This window comes from Xenopus laevis, chromosome 6L (assembly GCF_017654675.1).
Source record: "Xenopus laevis strain J_2021 chromosome 6L, Xenopus_laevis_v10.1, whole genome shotgun sequence".
Classification (NCBI taxonomy): domain Eukaryota; kingdom Metazoa; phylum Chordata; class Amphibia; order Anura; family Pipidae; genus Xenopus; species Xenopus laevis.
Window position 1 is genome coordinate 24,569,017 of NC_054381.1, and position 22,910 is coordinate 24,591,926.

General features: G+C 36.0%; 1 protein-coding gene across 2 annotated transcripts in view; it reads right to left on the reverse strand.

Annotated features, from left to right (window-relative positions):
* Nucleotides 1–1,752: 1,752 nt before the first annotated feature.
* Nucleotides 1,753–22,910, reverse strand: part of myo3a.L (myosin IIIA L homeolog) — a 120,007-nt gene continuing 98,849 nt past the window's right edge. For both annotated transcript variants that reach the window (XM_018267245.2, XM_041565852.1), the window contains 5 exons: nt 22,630–22,771; nt 15,406–15,512; nt 6,503–6,543; nt 5,201–5,332; nt 1,753–2,166 (listed from right to left, as the gene is read on the reverse strand). In XM_018267245.2, the coding sequence (XP_018122734.1) occupies nt 2,049–2,166; nt 5,201–5,332; nt 6,503–6,543; nt 15,406–15,512; nt 22,630–22,771 (540 nt within the window). In that variant the 3' untranslated portion in view covers nt 1,753–2,048. The remainder of the gene's footprint in view (nt 2,167–5,200; nt 5,333–6,502; nt 6,544–15,405; nt 15,513–22,629; nt 22,772–22,910) is intronic.

A 22,910-nucleotide genomic window follows, 5' to 3' on the forward strand; every position in this document is an offset into this window, starting at 1 on the left:
TGGCTCTGGTAATCCATAATATAACACTGTTTAAAAAAAAAACCAAAAAAAACAGAACACAATAGTCTACCAGTAAAACAAGTTAACTTTCCTAATCCAGATGTTGCAGATTTTTTATGTATTTTCTCCATGAAAGGCATAAATTGGATTCCTACAATACCTACTCTTTTAAAGGTTACTGGAATTCAAATATCTAAACTAATACCCATTCCATGCATTTGTATGGTTTGCAACCTTTAAAACATATAAATACTGTATATATAACTAAAAATATCTATTTGTCTTTGACCTTAAAGGGATTCTGTCATGATTTTTATGGTGTATTTTTTATTTCTAAATGACACTGTTTACACTGCAAATAATTCCCTCTACAATATAAAATGTAATTCCTGAACCAGCAAGTCTATTTTTTTAGTTGTAATATTGGTGTGTAGGCGCCATCTCAGGTCATTTTGCCTGGTCATGTGCTTTCAGAAAGAGCCAGTGCCAGTGATGGGCAAATTTCTCCTGTTTTGCTTCGCTGAAAAATTTGCGAATTTCCTGCAAAATTTGCGAAAGATGAAAAATTCACAAAAAAATAGTGAAAATTGAAATTGAGGCCTGTGTCACATTCTGCGTCCAAAAAGTCATTTTGATGCGAACCACTTTTTGGACATGCATCCAAAACTTTTTGAAATACGCCGCAAATTTGTGACAGGCAAATATATTCGCCCACCACTAGCCAGCACTTTAGGATGGAACTTCTTTCTGGCAGGCTGTTGTTTCTCCTACTCAATGTAACTGAATGTGTCACAGTGGGACCTGGATTTTACTATTGAGTGTTGTTCTTAGATCTACCAGGCAGCTGTTATCTTGTGTTAGGGAGCTGCTATCTGGTTACCTTCCCATTGTTCTGTTGTTAGGCTGCTGGGGGGAAAGGGAGTGGGGGTGATATCACTCCAACTTGCAGTACAGCAGTAAAGAGGGTCTGAAGTTTATCAGAGCACAAGTCACATGACTGGGGGCATCTGGGAAACTGACAATATGTCTAGCCCCAAGTCAGATTTCAAAATTAGATGTAAAAAAATCTGTTTGCTCCTTTGAGAAATGGATTTCAGTGCAGAATGCTGCTGGAACAGCACTATTAACTGATGTGTTTTAAAAAAAACATGTTTCCAATGACAGTATCCCTTTAAGAAAAGCTGTTGCCTCTTTATCAATACTCTGTACAGTTAGCACAAGTTCCATATGTTTCATTGTTGCTCAGCCGGCACATCATAGAAACCAGTCAGAGGGGTTGCTTATCTAGTACAGGGCAGGGTTAAAAATGCAAAAACGTGCCATGTGTTCTGCACTTTTCATCCTTCCCTGCCCATTAAAAACCTGCAGTTGGCAGCTCTCTATTCATGAGGGGCAGGTGTGGGGAGGCATGTGGACCTCTCCTCTTCCCTCCCTGCAGACCTGCAAAAGGGAGCACTGGTGGGTGCTGGTGGGTGCCATGAAGCCTTCTATTTACTGCCTGCCCTACAACTGCCTGACCCAAATGTATCAAAAGAATAGAACTGCTGTGCCTATCAGCAAATTGGATGCACATAATGACGTTTTCATAGTCGCAATTGCGTTACCATTTGTGAGTGATTCTTTCGGCACAAGTGTTCTGCTTCTATTTACTGTAGGAACCCAGTAAATAGGGTCCCACCGTGGTCACTAGGTTCACTTTTGCACAATTCAGCAGAAGAAGCAGGAAATAGGCAACGATGCAACAAAAACAGGAGTGCGAGGAGCATGTTTTAATTAATCAGAAATACAGGCAACCTTTGCATACATTTTAGAGAATCTGCATTTGCTCTCATAAATTACCCTTTATTATGTGTTAAAGGAGTTTTATTTCATGCTAGTGCCAGCTGTGATAGATTGGGGATGTACAGTATTATCCAGCTTTATTTTTATATAAATTATTGTGCCATCACACCATAGATGTTTCAAAACATATTCCATATAACAATCTGTAAATGCCCCCCCCATTAATCTCTTGATTTAAAAAATAAAGACTTATAAAAAGTTCTACATCAAAAACGGTGTATAAGGCGTTCTCGCTGGGAGGTTTTTCGAAGCAGTCTTCTGTAGTCGTGTGGATTATCCTCATCGTCTGCATTTTCTTGCTGAGGTTCTTCAGGGCCCAATGACCTAGGAAAGACAGGCCGGCCATATTTAATTACATGATCTTTCGACAACTATTTTGTTGTAGATATATTTATATTGCTAAATGTAGACAGTTTACTGTACGCACACTATGGTTGGAAATGTATAAACTGCAAATATATTGACAGTAAAATGTATTTACAGTTTTACTAGAAAATATGTGGCTTTAATATAATGTTTGGATATACATATGTAACTAATCCATTGGCATACCATTAAAGTGAGTAAAATATATAATGATTTGGTTACAGAGCATTTGTTTTTTTAAAAGGGGTCAGCGACGCCCATTTGAAAGCTGTAAAGAGTCAAAAGAAAAAGGCAAATAACTATAAACTATAAAAAAATAAACAATGAAGACCAATTGAAAAGTTGCTTAGAATTGGCCATTTAATAACATAATCATCATCATCATCATCATTTATTTATATAGCGCTGTCAAGATACGCAGTGCTTTACCTTAAAGTTACCTTAAAGGTGAACCACCCCTTTAAATAACTTTAACACTGTTTACATTGCAAATAATTCTGCCTGATCCTTGTCCCTGTTACCTTGATGAAGGGGGTCGGAGGCCCCCGAAACGTTTGTAATGCATCCTTGCTGGTCGCTCCAAAAAAAAACTGGGGAGGCAGTTTGCCCCAGCATTGCGTGAGTGATTTCCAATTCTTTGATTTACATTCTAATTGGAATATTAAATGATAACGTAAATTATGAAGATCCAAATTATGGAAAAGATCCATTATCCAGAAAACCCCAGGTCCCGAGCATTCTGGATAACAGGCCCCATATCTTTAGATTCCTTTTCTGTCGATAAGATTTTATCCTTTGAAAGAGGAAACTGATTGTTTAATATTTAATTTTGAAATTTGCATTGGACATATTGTCAGTTTCCCAGGTGCCCCATGTCATATGATTTGTGCTCTGATAAACTTCAGTCACTCTTTACTGCTTTACTGCTACACTGCAAGTTGGAGTGATATCACCCCCTCCCTTCCCTCCACACTAGCCCATCAGTAGCCTATCAACAGAACAATGGGCAGCCAACCAGATAACAGCTACCTGACACCTTTGCTGTATGATTAGATTGCATTGCTAAAAGAGCACTTTTAGCAATGCAAAAACAGTCTAGGTCATGGTATAATACAAGTCTCAAAGTAGTTTCATCCTGAATTGCTGCCTTCTTCTCAGAGGTCAGAATCGGGCACAATGCACTAAGATGGCTGCTTCCACACCAACATTACAGCTAAAAAAATATATTTGTTGGTTCAAGAATAAAATGGCAGAGTGAATTATTTGCAATGTAAACAGTGTAATTTAGAAATAAAAAGTAAACCATAAAAATTGATAGAATCCCTTTAAGATATTTAAAGGGGACCTGTCACTCTAAAAATAATTCCAAATCCTTTTTATGATGTTAAGTCAAGCTAAATAAACTTCACTTACACTAAATAAATTATTTAATTCTTGTTTCTTTTAGTCTTGAAATTCACAATCACTTGAAACAGTCAGCAGCCATTTTGTGGACACAGTTATTAAGACAAGCTTTAGATCATGCCAAAATTTTGTTTATGCACCAAAATGGGGCACCTGATGCCCATGCCCATGCACTGGCTACACAATTAAATGTTGTAGATGGAGGGGAAATGTAAGGAATGCAGTGACATCTAGAAATTGCAGAATGGAAAGTGGAAGTAATTGCCTGGCCCGCCTCTACACCTAAGGCATACAGGAGGGGCAGGCAATATTTAATTGACAACTGAAAGTTTTAAAAACATTTATTAACAGTATAGTTTTTTTTTTAATAAAAAAAAACTAATTTGGGTTTCATGATTAAATTAAGGACTTTAATTATACAGATTTTCAGGTGTGGGTGACGGATCGCCTTTAAGCATTTTCCCATTAAAGGGATACTGTCATGGGAAAACAGGTTTTTTCCAAAACGCATCAGTTAATAGTGCTACTCCAGCAGAATTCTGCACTGAAATCCATTTTTCAAAAGAGCAAACAGGTTTTGTTATATTTAATTTTAAAAACTGACATGAGACTAGACATATTGTCAGTTTCCCAGCTGCCCCAGTCATGTGACTTGTGCCTGCACTTGAGGATGGAACTACTTTCTGGCAGGCTGTTATTTCTCCCACTTAATGTAACTGAATCAGTCTCAGTGGGACTTGGCTTTTACTATTGAGTGTTGTTCTTAGATCTTCCAGGCAGCTGTTATCTTGTGTTAGGGAGCTGTTATCTGGTTACCTTCCCATTGTTCTGTTGTTAGGCTGCTGGGGGGAGAAGGGAGGGGGTGATATCACTCTAACTTGCAGTACAGCAGTAAAGAGTGACGGAAGTTTATCAGAGCACAAGTCACATGACTGTGGACAGCTGGCAAATTGACAATATGTCTAGCCCCATGTCAGATTTCAAAATTGAATATAACAAAATCTGTTTGCTCTTATGAAAAATGGTTTACAGTGCAGAATTCTGCTTGATCAGCACTATTAACTGATTCATTTTGAAAAAAACATGTTTACCCATGACAGTATCCCTTTAATTATCGAACTTCAGGTTGTGCCTCTCCATCCTTTCTTGAAATACAGTCATACTTGTTATGGCATTATGGGAGCTACATTAAACAAGAGATGAAGAGCCAAAGGCTGAAGATCAAAACCTGTTGATAATATTTGGGGCAGGGTTATAACTCATGTGCCGTTTTTGCAGAAACCATTTCCCCTCAGTATTCACCTTAAAAATACACTTTCGCCTCCTTCGTGATTCCAAACCCATTTACATAATGCCCAACCCTTTGCTTATAATGAACATGACAGCCACTTAAGCTGATTCATATGCAAAGTGAAATAATATGTAATGTTCAAGTGATGCAAATCATTTTCATTTCTGTGCCAGCGGGTACAGGCTGCACAAAAGAACCTTCTAGAATAACAAAGAAATAAACAGTGGAACGTTGCCCTATTCCACATACACCGGCACGTTATACAACACGTATGTAAAAAAAAACAATATTAATTACCTTTCGTTTTGGTTTAAGTCTGAAAACTCCATGGCAGAAAACCCATCCCCTTTATTGCAGTTATTGGTTGACAGGGAATTACTTGAATAAATTTCTTTATAATAATCTTCGGATTCTAGTACTTTGCCTGGACTGCAAGCAATCAGAAATAAAATCATGAATACAAAGGAAAGAAAATACCTTATTACCAAAAACAAACAACAACAAATCATTATTCCCAGATTTGGATTGAGAGGAGAAAGACAGTAACTTAATTTAAGAGGTAAATAGTAGTAAATCAGAAATACAGAGAGACCTTCATCAGCCAGTGAGTTTGGGAAAGGTTTGGCACTTGTAGACATTCATACAGATACAATACTGCACAATGCTATGAAATGGAAAAGTACATTAAAGGGGACCTGTCACCCAAACATATAAAGCTGTATAATAAAAGTCCATTTCAAATTAAACATGAAACCCAATTTTTTTATTTTTTATTGAAGCATTTATAGCTGTTGTAAGCTCATTTAAAAATCTCAGCTGTCAATCAAATAATTGGCTTTCCATTCAGCACCTACATGTTGTGCTGTTTAAACCAGAAAAGTTCAAATTGGTCATTCTAACACACTCTCACTTTAAAAAAGCAAAACAGCTTTGTCCCATTTAATTTTTTTCCGATTGCATCTTCCCTTTAGTCTCTGAACTCTTAAATTCCACCTTCATTTTTGTCCTCTCTCTTTATCACTCTATCCATTCTTTTCTTCCTCTTCATGTCTTTTCTTTTTTCAATTAATACAACTATCTCTTTAACCTTTTTCCTTACCTTCGCTATCTCTCTTATTATTTCTGCTTTATCATCATCCACATACAGTACCAGTTTTCCTTCTTTCTCTCTTTTCTTCATTTTCTTTCTTTCTTTCTTTCTTTCCTCTTTCTTTCTTTCTTTCTTTCTTTCTTTCTTTCTTTCTTTCTTTCTTTCTTTTTCTCTTTTCTTCTCTCTCGCTTTCCTTCTTTTACTCTCTCTCTCTCTCTCTCTCTCTCTCTCTCTCTCTCTCTCTCTCTGATTCCCTCTTTCCCTTTCTTCCTTTCTCCCTTTTTCCCTGTTCTTGCTTTCTCTCTCTCTCTCTCTCTCTCTCTCTCTCTCTCGCTCTATTTTTTTTCTCTCTTTCTCACTTAGCAAAAGATTTTTTAGAACATTGGATATTCATATATATATCTTAAATATCATATATTATTATTTTATTAATATTACTACTACTACTACTACTACTAATAATAATAATAATTAATATAGAACTCTTAATATGATTAGCATGTACATACCTAACTTTCCTTGGTTTTCTCTTTTCATCTTTGACTGGCAACTGAGAAAACAATATGTGTTATTTGTGGCTCTGGAGAGAAGCACAATAAATGTCACATTTACATTTCTAATCCAGCAAAAGAAAACCTATTTTCTAAAAAAAATGCTTTTACTTAAATACAATTTAGTATGTCAAATGTAACTTATCATAGACCATTACAAACGTAAAGCCCTTTACCTACTTACTCAAAGAGCCTAGACTCCATTTGCCTCACACAAACTCACACAGGTATGGGATCCGTTATCTGGAACCTTTGTCCAGAAAGCTCCGTTTTAAGCAAATAATTCAGATTTTTAAAATTGATTTTCTTTTTCTCTGTACCTTGTACTTGATACCAACTAAGATATAATCGTTATTGGAGGTGAAACAATCTATTGCGTTTATTTGGGGCAGATTTACTAAGGGTCGAAGTGAATTTTCAAGTTAAAGTGGACCTGTCACCCAGACACAAAAATCTGTATAATAAAAGTCCTTTTCAAATTAAACATGAAATCCAATTTTTATTTTTTATTAAAGCATTCATAGCTGTTGTAAGCTCATTTAAAAATCTCAGATGTCAATCAAATATTGTCTGCCCCTCCTCTATGCCTTAGACATAGAGGCGGGGCAGACAATTACTTTCACTTTCCATTCAGCACTTCCTACATGTCACCGCTCTCCCCACATTCCCCCATTCTCTTTACCATTTAATTGTGTAGCCATTGCATGGGGATGGACATCAGGTCCCCCATTCTGGTGCACAAACAAGAATCTGAGATGATACAAGACTGAAGGAAACAAGATTCAAATAATTTATACAGTGTAATTATAGTTCATTTTGCTTGACTAATGTGATAAAATAGGATTTTGAATAATTTTTTTGGGTGACGGGTCCCCGAATTGCTATGTTAGCCTATGGGCACCTCCTAAAACATATAGCCAACATTTGGCAAAGTTTTTAGAAGTCGAAGTATAATCGTACGATCGTACGATTAAATAGTTTGAATCGTTCGATTCGTAGTACGATCGTAGGATGTTAAAAATCCTTCAAATTCTACTTCGAATATCGTAGTATGCAATCGATGGTCGAATTTCGAAGTTTTTTCCACTTCAAAATTCGATCCTTGATAAATTTGCCCCTTAATGTTTAAATTAAATTGCACTTAAAGCATGGAGATCCTAATTATGGAAATATTTCAGGTCTAAAGCATTCTGGATAATAGGTCCTATACCTGTACCAACTCTTGTCATTCCAAGATTTATTTGTTCTGCCCCTACCACCTACAACTAGAGATGTAAACTAGTAATATGCCATTGCTCTGAGCTTTATAAGCACAATTCTTGTCCTAGTTTTCCTTTCTGCTTATTAAGTACTCTTTATATAGCACCTATAAACTGCACATAGAGTACACCATGAGTAATTAATTATTAATTTGCTAAACACATGGATTCACAAGAACCAAAATGTTCTACATACAAACATTAAGCATAAGTATGACGTTTAATAAACTGACCAAATTACCTCTTTAGGAAAGGAAACGTTAATCTTGTAGGTTAACAATGATTTTAGTGGACCTTTGCAGTCCTATGTGTACTTAAATATACTTAAATATATATACTTTAATTGGTTGCATTTGTACAGATAGATTAAACAACAAAAACCTGTTCCTGATCCAGATTAATAATAGATCAAATCTACCAAAAGGGCTTTATTTTTGACATACTGGATTTATACGACAGATTGTATTCAAGCCTTTCTGCAGCCCCATAGGTCACATTTACCATGTGCGATGTCTCTGTAACTAAGTACATGTCTTGAGAAGATACTTAAAAATAAGTATCTTATCAGTTCCTTTGAGTTGGTACAGTCAGCCTATGTATTAGTACATTAATACTTTTTTGACCGTAACTTCTAAATTGATCCCTTTTAGAATCCCTTTAAAGGGCATGTAAAGTCTAAAATAGAATAAGGCTAGAAATGCTGTATTTTGAATACTAAATATAAACATGAACTTACTGCACCACAAGCCTAATCAAACAAATAATTTATGCTTTCAAAGTTGGCTACAGGGGGTCACCATCTTGTAACTTTGTTAAACATCTTTGCAAGACTAAGACTGTGCACATGCTCAGTGTGGTCTGGGCTGCTTAGGGATCATCATAAACAAAGCTGCTTGAGTTCTGCATGGCTGGGAAGTAAGGCGGGGGCTCCCCCTGCTGTTCATAAGTATAATTGTTTCCCTGCTCAGCAGTTAGGGACTATCTGACAATTCCTATCCACAGCAGTAAATGAAGGGAGAACTTTACTGCATACAGTCAGGTTTCTAATAAAAACTGTACACATTTTTAAATTAAAGTATATTGGAGATAGGTTTCGTTTTCATTAAAGAAAGTAAAAATGGGATTTTTTTTTGCCTATACATGCCCTTTAATGGGGCTTAAAAACTATGCCCAGCACATGTATGGGATCGATTACCTTCAAACCAGTAATCCAGAAAGATCATTATTACCAGAAGGCCACCTACCATAGATTCCATGTTAATCAAATAATTTCCTTTTTCTCTTTAATAAGAAAACCGTAGCTTGTATGTAGTGATGGGCAAATTTGTCCCGTTTTGCTTCGCCGAAAAATTCGCGAAACATCGAAACATTTGCGAAAAATCGTGAAATCGGAAAGTTCCCAAAAAATAGTGAAATTCGGACGTTTTCACTCAAAAAACTTGAAATTTGAAGGTTGTCACTAAAAACAATCGGGAAATTTTAAGGATATCACTCAAAAATCATGCAATTTGAAGCTTTTCACTCAAAAATCGTGAAATTTGAAGGTTTTCACTTGGAGATCCAAATTACGGAAAGATACCTTATCTGAAAAAACCATGGTCCTTCTAGATAACATGTCCTATACCAGTATATAATTATCAATGCCACCTCAGCACTTTTCATTCACAAGTCATTATGGAAAGATGGTAAGAGAGAGAGAATATGTTTTTTTCAGGAATGCATTAATAATAAAAAAAGATTTTTTCAGGTGATTGTACCTGGCTAGACTATTACATTTAAATAAACAACCATAACAGAACTAGTTACATCTGATCAGTGAACCGACGGGACTGCCATGAACTTTAGTTTTAGTTTGAACCGCTCTCAAATCATCTCGCCAATAAGATCTAAGGTCCAGAATTATACAAGTTGACAAAAGTATAGGACCTATTATCCAGAATGCTTGGGACCTGGGGTTTTCCAGATAATGCATATTTCCTTTATATGGATCACCAGACCTTAAGTCCGCTGAAAAGCATTTAAACTTTAGATCAATCCAAAGGATTGTCCAGCTACCAATATGGCTTTGTGCAGCTTTGTTTGGATCAAATAAAAGTTTTATGTTTACAGAAAAAAAAGGATATTTTTAAAAATCCGAATTTTGTGTACAGGTATACTTATTTGCTTAAAATGGACTCTATAGCAGATGGCCCTTAATTCTGAGCTTTTTGGATAATAGGTTCCCAGATAAAGGGTGCGAAACGCGTAAGGTGGGATATGTGGGGTAGTATGTACTGGATACTTTTTTAAATGTGAATATCAATAAATTAATTTTGTTTTACTCTAAGAGGCCTTGGGAAAAGTTTCATGTTTACAGAAAAAAAAGGATATTTTTAAAAATTAGAATTATTTGCTTAAAATGGACTCTATGGCAGATGGCCCTTAATTCTGAGCTTTTTGGATAATAGGTTCCCAGATAATGGATCACAATCGTGTCTTTGGTTGAGTTTTACAGGGTTTCTTATTGTATTGTATTTGTTTTTGCTAAATTAACAGCTAATGATTTTCCATTACATTTTTTTCTTATATGATTCTTGCAAACACATGAACACATGAAATGCATTATCAATCTAGATTTATAGCTATTGCCCTAAGAAAGATGGAAAACCATTTATAGAAAGTTAACAAAAATCTGAAAATAATCCACAAACCTCTCAAGGTCAAGTAGAAGTCAATGGCAGATGGTCTCTTGAACAATGGGAACATATGTTTTACCTTCGGGATTCTCTATAGTTTCGGCTGTGTGCACTCGTTTTCGTTCGATAATCAGATAAAGTCGAGTTACCGAAGTAGCAATTTGAAAAAGCTACATGATTTTATCACGTTTTTTTCACACTGACTTTTTCAAGAAGAATTATTGGTAAATTAAGGGGATTCGGATTTGGGAGTTTGATCCATTTTTTTTATTAGAGTGAGAAAATGTTCTTTACTCCTCTGCAATTTATTGCCATTAATTGGATCCCTGTTATTGAGGCGGGCCAGTATTTAGAAGCTATTACTGATAGCAGGAATCTACCACTGTTTTTATGAGTCCAGCTAAAATTAAATTGTCTGGAATATAAACTGTTCCATTATGTTACAGTATTAATGGGTACGAAGGAACGTAATGAGTTTTCATTTTTTTCGCCACACAATTATTTACCCGCCATAGTAACAAGATGTGCAAAGCTAAAGTGTAGGCACTTAAGTTGAGGCTGCATCTGCTCCGATAATTACACAGATAGCAGGTTTTTTAGCACATACTTAAGAGAAACAAAAAGGGCCTTGGCTGACACTTTTAGATCTTTATATTTGTTCTTCTCTGACACATATACATTGTTTTATTCTCAGTAGGAATCTATCTCAGGATAAGATCTTAAATGTATCAGCCTTACCTTAGCTAAACTTATGTTTGACCATTTAAAAGAAGAAACAGAGCAGCTAATATATAAAGTGATTAATGCATGTCTCCTGTAAGTTATAAGGATATTATCTGGTAGGAGTTCAGTGACTTTCTAAAGCCATAAAGACACAGGCCGAGTGCTTTTATATACAGGCATGGGATCTATTATCAGGAATGTTTGGGACCTGGGGATGTTTCTGTAATTTGGAGTTCCATACCTTCTGCTACAAAACCATTTAGGGGCTTATTTATCAAAGGTCCTGTTATTTTTTCTTACAAAATTTGAGGGTATTTTTCAGTCAAAAATCGAATTTTCAGATTAAAAAAAATTGACTAGAAAAAATTGAGTTAACAAAAAAAAAACTCAAATTTTTCAAGATTTATTATCCCCCAAAGCTGGAAATAGCTAGAATCCAAAAATACACCAACTAAAACCTGTTGAGGTCATGTAGAAGTCAATGGCAGAGGTCTCTTGAACCATTTGAAGATGTTTGTAGCCTTCATGACATTAGAGGTTTTTTGGTGGGTTTCGCACAAAAACTCAATCAATTCAAGTATTCAAGTTTTTCATCCTGACTTCACTTATTTGTGGTTTTCTTAAATTAGAAACCATTCGAGTCTAAAAAAGCTACAAAGCTATAAAATTCAACCTTTGATAAACAACCCCCTTAAAATATGAAATAAACCCTAAAGGAGTGGTTTGCCACCAATATGGATTCATGCAGCTTAGTTGCCATCAAGTACAAGCTATTGTTTTTTTATTATATAGAAAAAAGTAAATCAGTTGTAAAAGTTAGAATTATTTGCTTAAAACGGACTCTATTATCTTACTGTAATTAAGAGCTTTCTGGATAAAGAATCCCATACCTGTACTTTATATCATGAAATACTTCTTATCCTTTTATTTTGAAGAAAAAAGTATATTACTTAAAGTGCAAAACTTGTTGGTTTCACTTTTCTAAAATTGCTAAAAAATGTGTTAAATGCTGAAATTTCACCAAATGCGTTGGAAGCAATGGGATTTTTTTTCAATGCTTTTGGCATTTTTTTTCCAGTGAAACAAAATGCATGGAGAAATTCTAATAATGCCATTGTTGTTTTTCTCAGGTGCAAGAATGTTGTTTTTTTCGAAGTAGCCAATTCGATGGTCGAAGTAGCCAAAAAAACATTCGAAATTCAAAGTTTTTTTTATTCTATTCCTTCACATGAGCTAAGTAAATGTGCCCCACAGTTTCTCATGTGGATTGGCGAAATTTTTCACTGCTAACTGCAAAAAATTAACGAAATGTTTTTTTGGACGCCGGCGTCCGTTTTTTTTATGCGCACATTCGCTGGCGAAAATGCGCCAGCATCCAAAAAACGGACACCAGTGTCCATTTTTTTTGACGCCAGCGAATTTTCGCACCCGTTTTGCAAAGTTATTCGCAGGCGGCGAATCAAATAAATTCGCCCATTACTAAAATGTACCCCTATAAAAGTTTGCCACACTAGATATTGCAATTTACTATGGAATACTATTAAATTCAGTGATTACACCGATCACCATTGATCCTATTGCACCAGTTAATGTGATTGACATGAAAGGCACAACATGCAAAAATGCAAATTTGCACTCATGTAACAGGCACAAAATTCAGAAACTCTGGACCGGGGTCTTTTCATAATTTGGATCTCCATATCTTAAGTCTACTTAAAAAAAAATCACTTAAACATTCAATAAAACCGGTAGATTTGTTCTTCCTCTAATAAGGCTTAATTAAATCTATTATTACAGAGAAAAAGGAAATCAATTGTAAAAATCGGAATTATTCAATTAAAACGGTGTCTATGGAAGACGGCCGTTCTGTAATATGGTGTTTTTTTTTGGATAAAAGGTCTCTGGATAACAGATCCCATATCTGCACAAGGAAATGGATGGGCACAACACACAGAATGCAAATATCATATAGGAAAGCAGTCACATAACTCTTAATATAGAAAATATGGCGTCATCCAAAAAAGTGCCTATGCCTCGGTATGGCTGTAATTCGATAATACCCCATTTGCATGGAATTGAGACATGCAAGATGATAAATACTCTGAATTTACAGTATTTGTTCCCTTGAGGGTTCCAGAAGCACTTCTACTCAGAAGCAATTACATAGGCCATTGCACTCCGTTATACTCCTTCACACGCATGAAACCTCCAACTATTACTCCAACTATTAGCATTCAGGAGCAAAACCCCATGACTATTAGTTTTATTTCTCTTTCTACTGCCTGGATATTAATAGCCCATGTGGGATTTGTTTCCTATAAGCAGCTCATCAGGCCATCATTGCCTACAATGTGTTTTACACTAATACACTATGATCCGTCCTCTGTGGGATTTTCCCTTTGAAAATCAACTTGAAACTATACTGTAACATCTATAATTAGGTCACGTCAGTGATTGCTTGCGCCACTATTTCTGTCTGAAAGTCAACTTTCCTTTTCTTGTTCCTGTTTAATAGATTACTATTTTGGTTGATATATATATATATATATATATACATCTATCAACCAAAATATTAATCTATTAAATAGGAACAAGAAAAGGAAAGTTGACTTTCAGACAGAAATAGTGGCGCATATATATATATATATATATTTTTTTTTTGCCCAATCATTTACACAGAGCTGTAGATACAGGAATCAAAGGGGGTTATGTACTAAACTGTGTTTGGGCTTTTTGGGAAAAAACTCGAATTTTTAGTTTTTTTTTAAAATAAACTCGAATTTTTCGAGGTTTATTAAAGCCGATGCTGCAAATCCACCATCTCAGACTGAGGTTGTGTATAAGTTAATGGCAGAGGTTCCAATCCTATTTTGAAATTTCTGTGGTCTATGCTGAAATTAGCCCGAAAATCTGACCATTTTGGTCTTTTCAGGCAAAAATCCAAAAGAAAAGAAAAGAAAAAGTCAGAAAAAATTGAGATATTCAGGTAAAAAAACGTACAATTCGGTTTTCTCCTCGATTTTATTGTTTTTTTACCCAAACCAAATAAATCAAGCTTTTTTAATAATAAAAAAGGAAAAAACGGGTTTTAGAGTTTGGTCGTGTTTTGTTAAATTTAAATCAGTTGGCACATGCATCTGGATTTGGAACATAGCTTATATCTTTTTATCTGGACCAATATGTACTACAATATAAAGGTGGCCATTAGGGATGCCCCAAATCCATTATTTTGGATTTGGCCAAACCCCGGATCCTTCTCGAAAGAATACAAATTTGCATATGCAAATTAGGGGTGGGAGGGGAAAACATTTTTTACTTCCCTGTTTTCTGACAAAAAGTCACGTACAAATTAGGATTTGTATTTGGTTCGGCCGGGCAGAAGGATTTGGCCGATTCTGAATCCTTCTGAAAAAGGCCGAATCCCAAACCGAATCCTGGATTCGGTGCATCCCTAGTGGCCATACAATAAAAGCTGCCAACGGACAGACTGTTCCTCCATTGAGGCTTTCCATTGAGCCTACCTGACCGATACTGGCCAAAAATAGTCCAGGTGTTGATCAGGCAGGTTTGAAAATCCCATCAGTTGAGGATTCAGGTCAGTCCTCACCCCAAAAGGCCTGTATCCCCATTGATGTGATCGACTCAACCAAATATCGCTCACCCTGAACGAGCGGATCTTTCAGTGTGTGGCCACCTTAGAAATAAAAGGTATGCAAAATGTCTGTAAAAAGAGCCAGAAGTGATTTGAAACCTCTGTTGTATCCCAACTGAGCGCCTGATAATAAGAGGAGGACATAAGAAAAGGCTAGGCATTTATTTTCTTATCTTCAACACAAAGCTACAGAATGAATGAAAGGAAGTAGAGTGAAATATATTATTTCTTATCCAATTAGTCTTTTTTTACACCTTTTTAATGAAAAATAATACAAATCATATTTTAGAGACATATTTAGAGACCCACTGATACTGCCCAGTATAAATCCATAAACAAATATGGGGCATCCATGGCATTTATAGAAGATCCAAAGTCTAGTAACCATTTACTGAGCTTCCATATGAGTTCTCAGGCCCCTTGCAGAACCTAAATGTGGATGCAGTAGCATGCCAATGGGAATCTGTCAGCCCATACGAGTGTTCCATATTTATTATAGTCACTTATTATGTATTGTTACCATGTGCATCGATAGAAAAGTGATCAGCTTACATGTAACAGATTGTAGTATGTAGAATCATCTGAACTGTTCAAGGTCTTTGGCTTCTGTCTTCTTGGGACCCTCTGAGGCCTAATATCTTCCATTTCTTTAGTTATAACTAAGAGAACAGAGAGAAACACAAACATGTTGAACAAGGGCTTTTCATATTTGAGAATATAATGACAAGCCTGCTGAGAAAACTGCTCTTCTGTTTTTATTTGTATAAAGAGAACCATTGGAGGGTTGTTAAGCAAGACAATGACAATGCTCTATGGGCATTAACACATAATAATGATTAGTTCATATTATTTCATTTAAATATGACTGTTGTTTCATCCGGCAGTGCTTTTAGGGAGTATACATATGTATTATCTAAGGCTCTGCTGAGCCCAATATATTGTGTAGGGATACTTAGAAAGTAAATAAAAGATATAAATAGCCTTCCTGACATTTGAGTTTTTTCAGAGAAAAAACTCAAATCGAGTTCCGTTTGAATTTGATTTGAATTCAATTTTTGTTTTCGGGACGGTAATATTAGTTTGAATGTTAGATGTTCGATGATAACATTCGAGTTTATAGGTCAATCGTGTTTTTCAAGGTAAAAAATAACCCAGTAGAAGTTCATATCTATTTCTCTGCAGAGTTATGTCTTGCTTCTTATGCCCACCATGGGTATCAGTTTGAGTTATGAATCTAATGCAGCATTATATGAAAAGCGGTTACTAAATCCAACCAGTCAAACAAACAATCATTAAAGGGATACTGTCATGGGAAAAAAAAAATTTTCCAAATGAATCAGTTAATGCACTGCAATCCATTTCTCAAAAGAGCAAACAGATTTTTTTTTTATATTCAATTTTGAAATCTGACATGGGGCTAGACATTTTGTCAATTTCTCAGCTGCCCCTGGTCATGTGACTTGTGCCTGCCCTTTAGGAGAGAAATGCTTTCTGGCAGGCTGCTATTTTTCCTTCTCAATGTAACTGAATGTGTCTCAGTGGGACATGGGTTTTTACTATTGAGTGTTGTTCTTAGATCTACCAGGCAGCTGTTATCTTGTGTTAGGGAGCTGCTATCTGGTTACCTTCCCATTGTTCTTTTGTTTGGCTGCTGGGGGGGGGAGGGAGGGGTGATATCACTCCAACTTGCAGTACAGCAGTAAAGAGTGATTGAAGTTTATCAGAGCACAAGTCACATGACTTGGGGCAGCTGGGAAATTGACAATATGTCTAGCCCCATGTCAGATTTCAAAATTGAATATAAAAAAATCTGTTTGCTCTTTTGAGAAATGGATTTCAGTGCAGAATTCTACTGGAGCAGCACTATTAACTGATTTATTTTGAAAAAAAATTTTTTTCCCATGACATTATCCCTTTAAAGGAAAACTATACCCCCAAAATGAACACTTAAGCAACAGATAGTTCATATCATATTAAGTGGCATATTAAAGAATCTTACCAAACTGGAATATATATTTACATAAATATTGCCCTTTTACATCTCTTGCCTTGAACCACCATTTCGTGACTCTATCTGTGCTGCCTCAGAGATCACCTGACCAGAAATACTACAACTCTAACTGTAACAGGAAGAAGTGTGGATGCAAAAGACACAACTCTGTCTGTTAATTGGCTCATGTGACCTAACATGTATGGTTTGTTGGTATGTTTGTGAGTACAGTGAATCCTACGATCCCAGGGGGCGGCCGTTATCTATTAAAATGGCAATTTTCTATTTATGATTACCCAATGGCACATACTACTAGAAAAGTATATTATTATAAAAATGAAGCAGGATTTTACATATGAGCTGTTTTATGCAATATCTTTTTATAGAGACCTACATTGTTTGGGGGGGTATATTTTCCTTTAAAGAGGACCTCAATACAGAATATTAGCTGATGTGGACTTTTCTGCAAGTTACATTAATTTTACATTTTTGTGTTTGAGATTAAGACAGCTAATAGAAGTCTTTCACCAGCTATCTCTGTATGTCACAGTGTCAGCAACCCTATGTTTCGAACGGAAGCCTGGAATTAGCAGTATCAAACAAGCAGTATCTCAAAAACCATTAAAAATAGAAATTTAATGTCAACTGCAAAGATGCTCAGAGAAGCACTCCCCTTTAGCTGGTTCTGGTACACTGAAACAAAATATGCAAATTGACATATGCATATCATTTTGATATATATATATTTGCATATTTAATTCTAAAATAATTCCCTCATTCTGAATACAAAAATAAAGCGTGTCCCTGGTGAGGACTGAAACATCGATCAAACCAGTTCTTTTTTTAAAGATTCTGGTGTGTATCAGCATCAGTGTATTCCTCTTCTGATTTGCACTCTTTTTTGCCCTTTATTATATATACTGTATATATATATATATATATATATATCTCTATACACACACACACACACACAATGGAAATTGACTTTGAAATGGTATTGCTGACTCATACAGTAATTCCTTTGATGATTCATATGATTATAGTGGGGAAGAGTATACTGTATAATTACTGAGCAGGGATTTCACACCTCCACAAGTAGAGGGGAAAAATAACCAACGTGACATGCTCTTGTTCATTTTTTTTCTTTTTTATTTGTCGAAATGTTCTTCTAATCCTTTTTTATTTGTCAAAATGTTCTTCTAATCCTCTTAAAGTTTTAAATTTTAAAAAAATAAGCCCTGCAGACCCATATGTGGATTTTTAAACACATAATTCCACTGAAAGCTCAAATTCAGGCACGTTTGGAATTTTTTATTGGCATGTGATATAGAACTTTAGTGTATGTCTTTGTGTAACATACTACAGATAACATTCTGCATTCATACTCTAAGGGGGTTATTTATCATACCTCAAATTTTTCTGGTCGGGTTATTTGGGCAAAACTATAATTCTTTCAGTATGAAAAACTCAAATTTTTTTTGGTGATTTATTATTCCCCCATGCTGCAAAAATTCCAAATCCGAAAATCTGCCCTTTCAGAAATGTCAAGGTCCTAAATAAGTCAATGGGAGAGACACCTATCTCCAATTGAATTTATCGTGGTCTTTGGAGGGTTTAATCCAAAAATCCGAATTTTTCAGGGTTTTTCGGGGAAAAGAAACTCAGTGATTCAGGAAAGAAACCCGAAAAATTAGAGCAATTCGGGTTTTAGCAATTTTATAGAGTTTTTCCGCAATCCTATTGATTTGGGTTATTATATTAGAAAACAAGGTGAAATCGAGCATGGGAGTTTGGTCGTGTTTTTTTTTAAATAAAATATGTGATTAATTTGAATTTCAGTAAATAACCCCAAATGTGAGCCAATCTAACAGTGGCATTATGGGAAATGGGAGAGATGCATCAGTATATAAGGTTTTATACATTACTTTAAAAGCTGTTTATTTTATATGAACAGCTGGGACACATTATCTGGAAACCCTTTATCCAGAAGAAGAATCCAAATTACGGCAAGGCGATCTCCCATAGACTGCATTTTAAGCATAATATATAGATATAATTCATCCTTATAGGTGTCAAAATATTAAGGTTTAATGAATGTTTAAAAAATTTTTTAGTAGACTTATGGTATGGAGAACCAAATTATGGAAAGATCCCTTATCCTAATAAGGGTCTAATACCTGTACAATGTGAAACGAAATAGAACATGTACAGTATAATGTCATGTTAGCTATCCCACAAACAACCTTGGTTACTCAAAGATTGATCCTATTGCTTTTTGCCACTCAGCTTATTAGTGCTGTAAACAAATACTGACAGAATACACTGACTTGGGTCTAAGTGAACCTGCAAAGCGACTGAGAGAGATTTACAGCACTGATATGGCTAAGGTAAACCCTTTAAAATCATATTTAAAAGAATCATCCAATTAAAAATCACTTCTATAGTTTTAAACTTTAAGGGGCCCATTTACTCGAGTGAAGGAATAGAAGAAAAAATACTTCGAATTTCGAATGGTCGAATATGGCTACTTCGACCATCGAATAGGCTACTTCGACCTTTGAATCGAACGATTCAAACTAAAAATCGTTCCACTATTCGACCATCCGACAGTCGAAGTACTGTCTCTTTAAAAAAAACTTCGACCCCCTAGTTCGCCACCTACCGAGGCCAATGTTAGCCTATGTTAGGCTCCCTAACAATTTTCTGATCGAAGGAAAATCCTTTGATCGATGGATTAAAATCGTTCGAATCGTTCGATTCGAACGATTATTCCTTCGATTTGAGCGATTATTCCTTCGATCGTAGGAATATCGCTAAATCCTTCGACTTCGATATTCCAAGTCGAAAGATTTACATTTGGCAGTCGAATATCGAGGGTTAATTAACCCTCGATGTTCGACCCTAGGTAAATCTGCCCCTAAGTAAATGTAGAAAGGCTGCATTAAAGGAGAAGGAACGATCTTCTAACTTGGGGGTGCAAAGGTAAGGCAAGTGATGGCATGTACTTACCTGAAACCCCGGGCTGGTGCACCTATCAGAAGAAAATGTTCTACTTTATCTTTCAGCAAGCACCATGGAGAGATTGTCTTCTGGTTTCCTATTTTTCTAAGCGCCTGTGCATGCGAGCTATTTTGTTCTACTTTCGCATGCATCTGCCCTGGGAAATTTGAAGATAGAAGAAGCTGGAAGAAGATCAGTCTGTGGTGCTCGGTGGAAGAATCCAGGGCCAGTGCAGTTTTCTTCTGATAGGAGCTCCAGCCTGGGGTGTCAGGTAAATACGTGCAATCACTTGGGGGTGCCTAACTTTTGGCACCCGCCTAGTAAGAAGACCTTTCCTTCTCCTTTACATCTGTACACTACTAAAATGATGATACTAGATACTGGTTATATAAAAAAATGCAACTGTATATCTCCTGTATGGCTAAACAGCACATTTATGGTCTCATTGATGCATTTTATTATGATTTTTGATAAATGAAAGATTGAATATGCACCAGCCTACTCTTATAAGCCATCAAGTCTTGGTAATTGTTTCTCATAAACACCAACTGTACCGCTATGAAGGTGAAGGGTCAGGGCTACCACCAATTATTTTTTAATAAGGCTAACCTGCTTTATTTTCAGTTGCTTTGTACTACCTTAGGTACATTTTGTATGTGCTCCTTATAAAATTGTTTCTGCAAGCCAGGTGGGGAGGAGGATGTTATCACATAAAGTAACAGGTTTGCACAGAAAATACCACGTCAGACACTGAGGGCTGCAGGTTGGCACATGGAGTTTTCTGGCTATGGAATGTGGCTATTTAAAAGAAGCTTCAATGTTTAACCAGGGCTTTAGTTAACCTTTAATACTGCATTCACAGTCATATCGTAGTGATTCAAAAATGTGGTTACATTTTACCAACTGCTTTCAAATGTCAATCCATCCTATCAGATTTTGTACATTTGTTCCATAAACAAAATTTTTTTCCATGCACAGCAGTTCTTCGTGTGTTTGTCTAACATATACCAGGGGGAGAGACCCCTTTGAAAATGCTTATTAAGTCCATAATGTGTTGAGGAATGCATGGGGCTGCAGATATGGGAGGAAATTGTGCTGTGCCGAAGTCTTCCAGAGAGTTCAGGGCAATTTGCTGTCACAATGGAAGTGCTGAAAGAGCAACAAAATCACTTGAAACCTTGCCTCCAGGAGACGTTGGGAGAATATATTATACTTGCTGCTTCAGCTAAATGGAAACTAAAGGCAAAGATCACAAATGCATTTTTCCCAGGAAGTGGAAAAACAGAAATTAACAGACTGATTTACTGGGGAAATTTGTATTTAAGAGACCTTGACATTTTTGTCAGTCTTGTTAACTACATGCCTCTCCTCGACCTGTCCCATTTCAGCACAGAACTACTATTCATGTGGACAGCCTATGGCTATTTTTCAAGTGTACCGTGTAGTGTACAATGTGCAAAGCATATACCAATTGCAGACTGCGTGGTGTTTTGTTAATTACCCCTTCTTTATCAGGTGTGCTCCTACATTTTTGCCCTGTATTTTTAGCGGATGCAATTAAACCAGAATTTTGTTTTAATCCCATCATTAAAGGAAACCTATACACCCCAAAATGAATACTTAAACAAAAGATAAAATATATATTTAAGTAAATATTGACCTTTTACATCGCTTGCCTTGAACCACCATTTTGTGATGGTCTGTGTGCTGCCTCAGAGATCACCTGACCAGAAATACTACAACTCTAACTGTAACAGGAAGAAGTGTGGAAGCAAAATACAGAACTCTGTCTGTTAATTGGCTCATGTGACCTAACATGTATGGTTTGTTTGTTTTTTTTGTGTGCACCTTGAATCGTAGGATCCATGGGGGCGGCCATTTTTTCTTAAAATGGTAATTTTTAATTTAGGATTACCCAGTGGCACATACTGTACTGCTAAAAGTATATTATTATGAAAATAGTTTGTTTACATGAAGCAGGGTTTTACATATGAGCTGTTTTATGCAATATCTTTTTATAGAGACCTACATTGTTCTGGGGTATAGTTTTGCTTTTAAGCAATTACCATAATCATTTGTGTATTACAAATATTTGAATTTCTTCTGCTGATTTTCTTTTTGGGTTGGTCATTTTCGCACAACTCGTTTCCTTTCAATATATTGTGGCGGTGTGAGAGCAGCAAGGGATACGGATTAAATAAACACGTCTTATTTATAGCGTGAGCACCCAATTTGCTTTCAAGAGAGCCCAGATAAACAAAACACTATGGATTGATTTCATCCCCTGGAACCTTTTCATCTAACAGCAATTTCTCCCTCAAAACATTGCCGGTAATGAATTCTGACAGAAGAGACACAAAAAACACGAAATGAACCTGTAAATAGCGTTGGAGATAGGCTGACATCGGAGCACAGAGCTAGTGGAATACGGATAAGATTTATGAAGATGATAATTTGTTTTCCCAGACGGAGCAGGTGATATGATGGAAGCAGGAAAGACTATTTGCATTAATTCTACAGCAAAAGCCTAATATGATTGCTGAGGGCCACCGTAACTATTCCTATGGTTTCCATAATCTGTGGAGTAGATTTATTGTGCTTTCCTTATATATATTTCTTAACTACTCTAAAACCATTCAGTTCTAAAATAAACAGCAATGAAACAACAAACAGTTATTTATAGGAAGTGCTCCTCATGTGTTCAGATGCATCACTTTCATGGTGGGTTTCATCTAGGTTGATGGAGACTGTTTACGTTGAACATAAACTGGGAGGGTCGGTCTTACCTATTTTATTTTCATGAGATTGAGACTCCTTTGTTTGGTTCTTTATGTAAGTAGCGGCATTTTCTGGTTTTAGCAGGTTTAACATGATCATTTCGTTAAGTGCTTGCTGCAGGATCAAGTACTTTTCAGATAACTTCGATATCTAGGGATGAATAAAACAAGATAATAATGTAAGAATATAACTTGTATCTTGTTGTGTTAGTAATAAAGGCGTTATTGGTCAGTGAGGGGCAATGTGATTTCTAGGTGCAGTTCCTTAAAAAACAAAGTGAGTAACATTG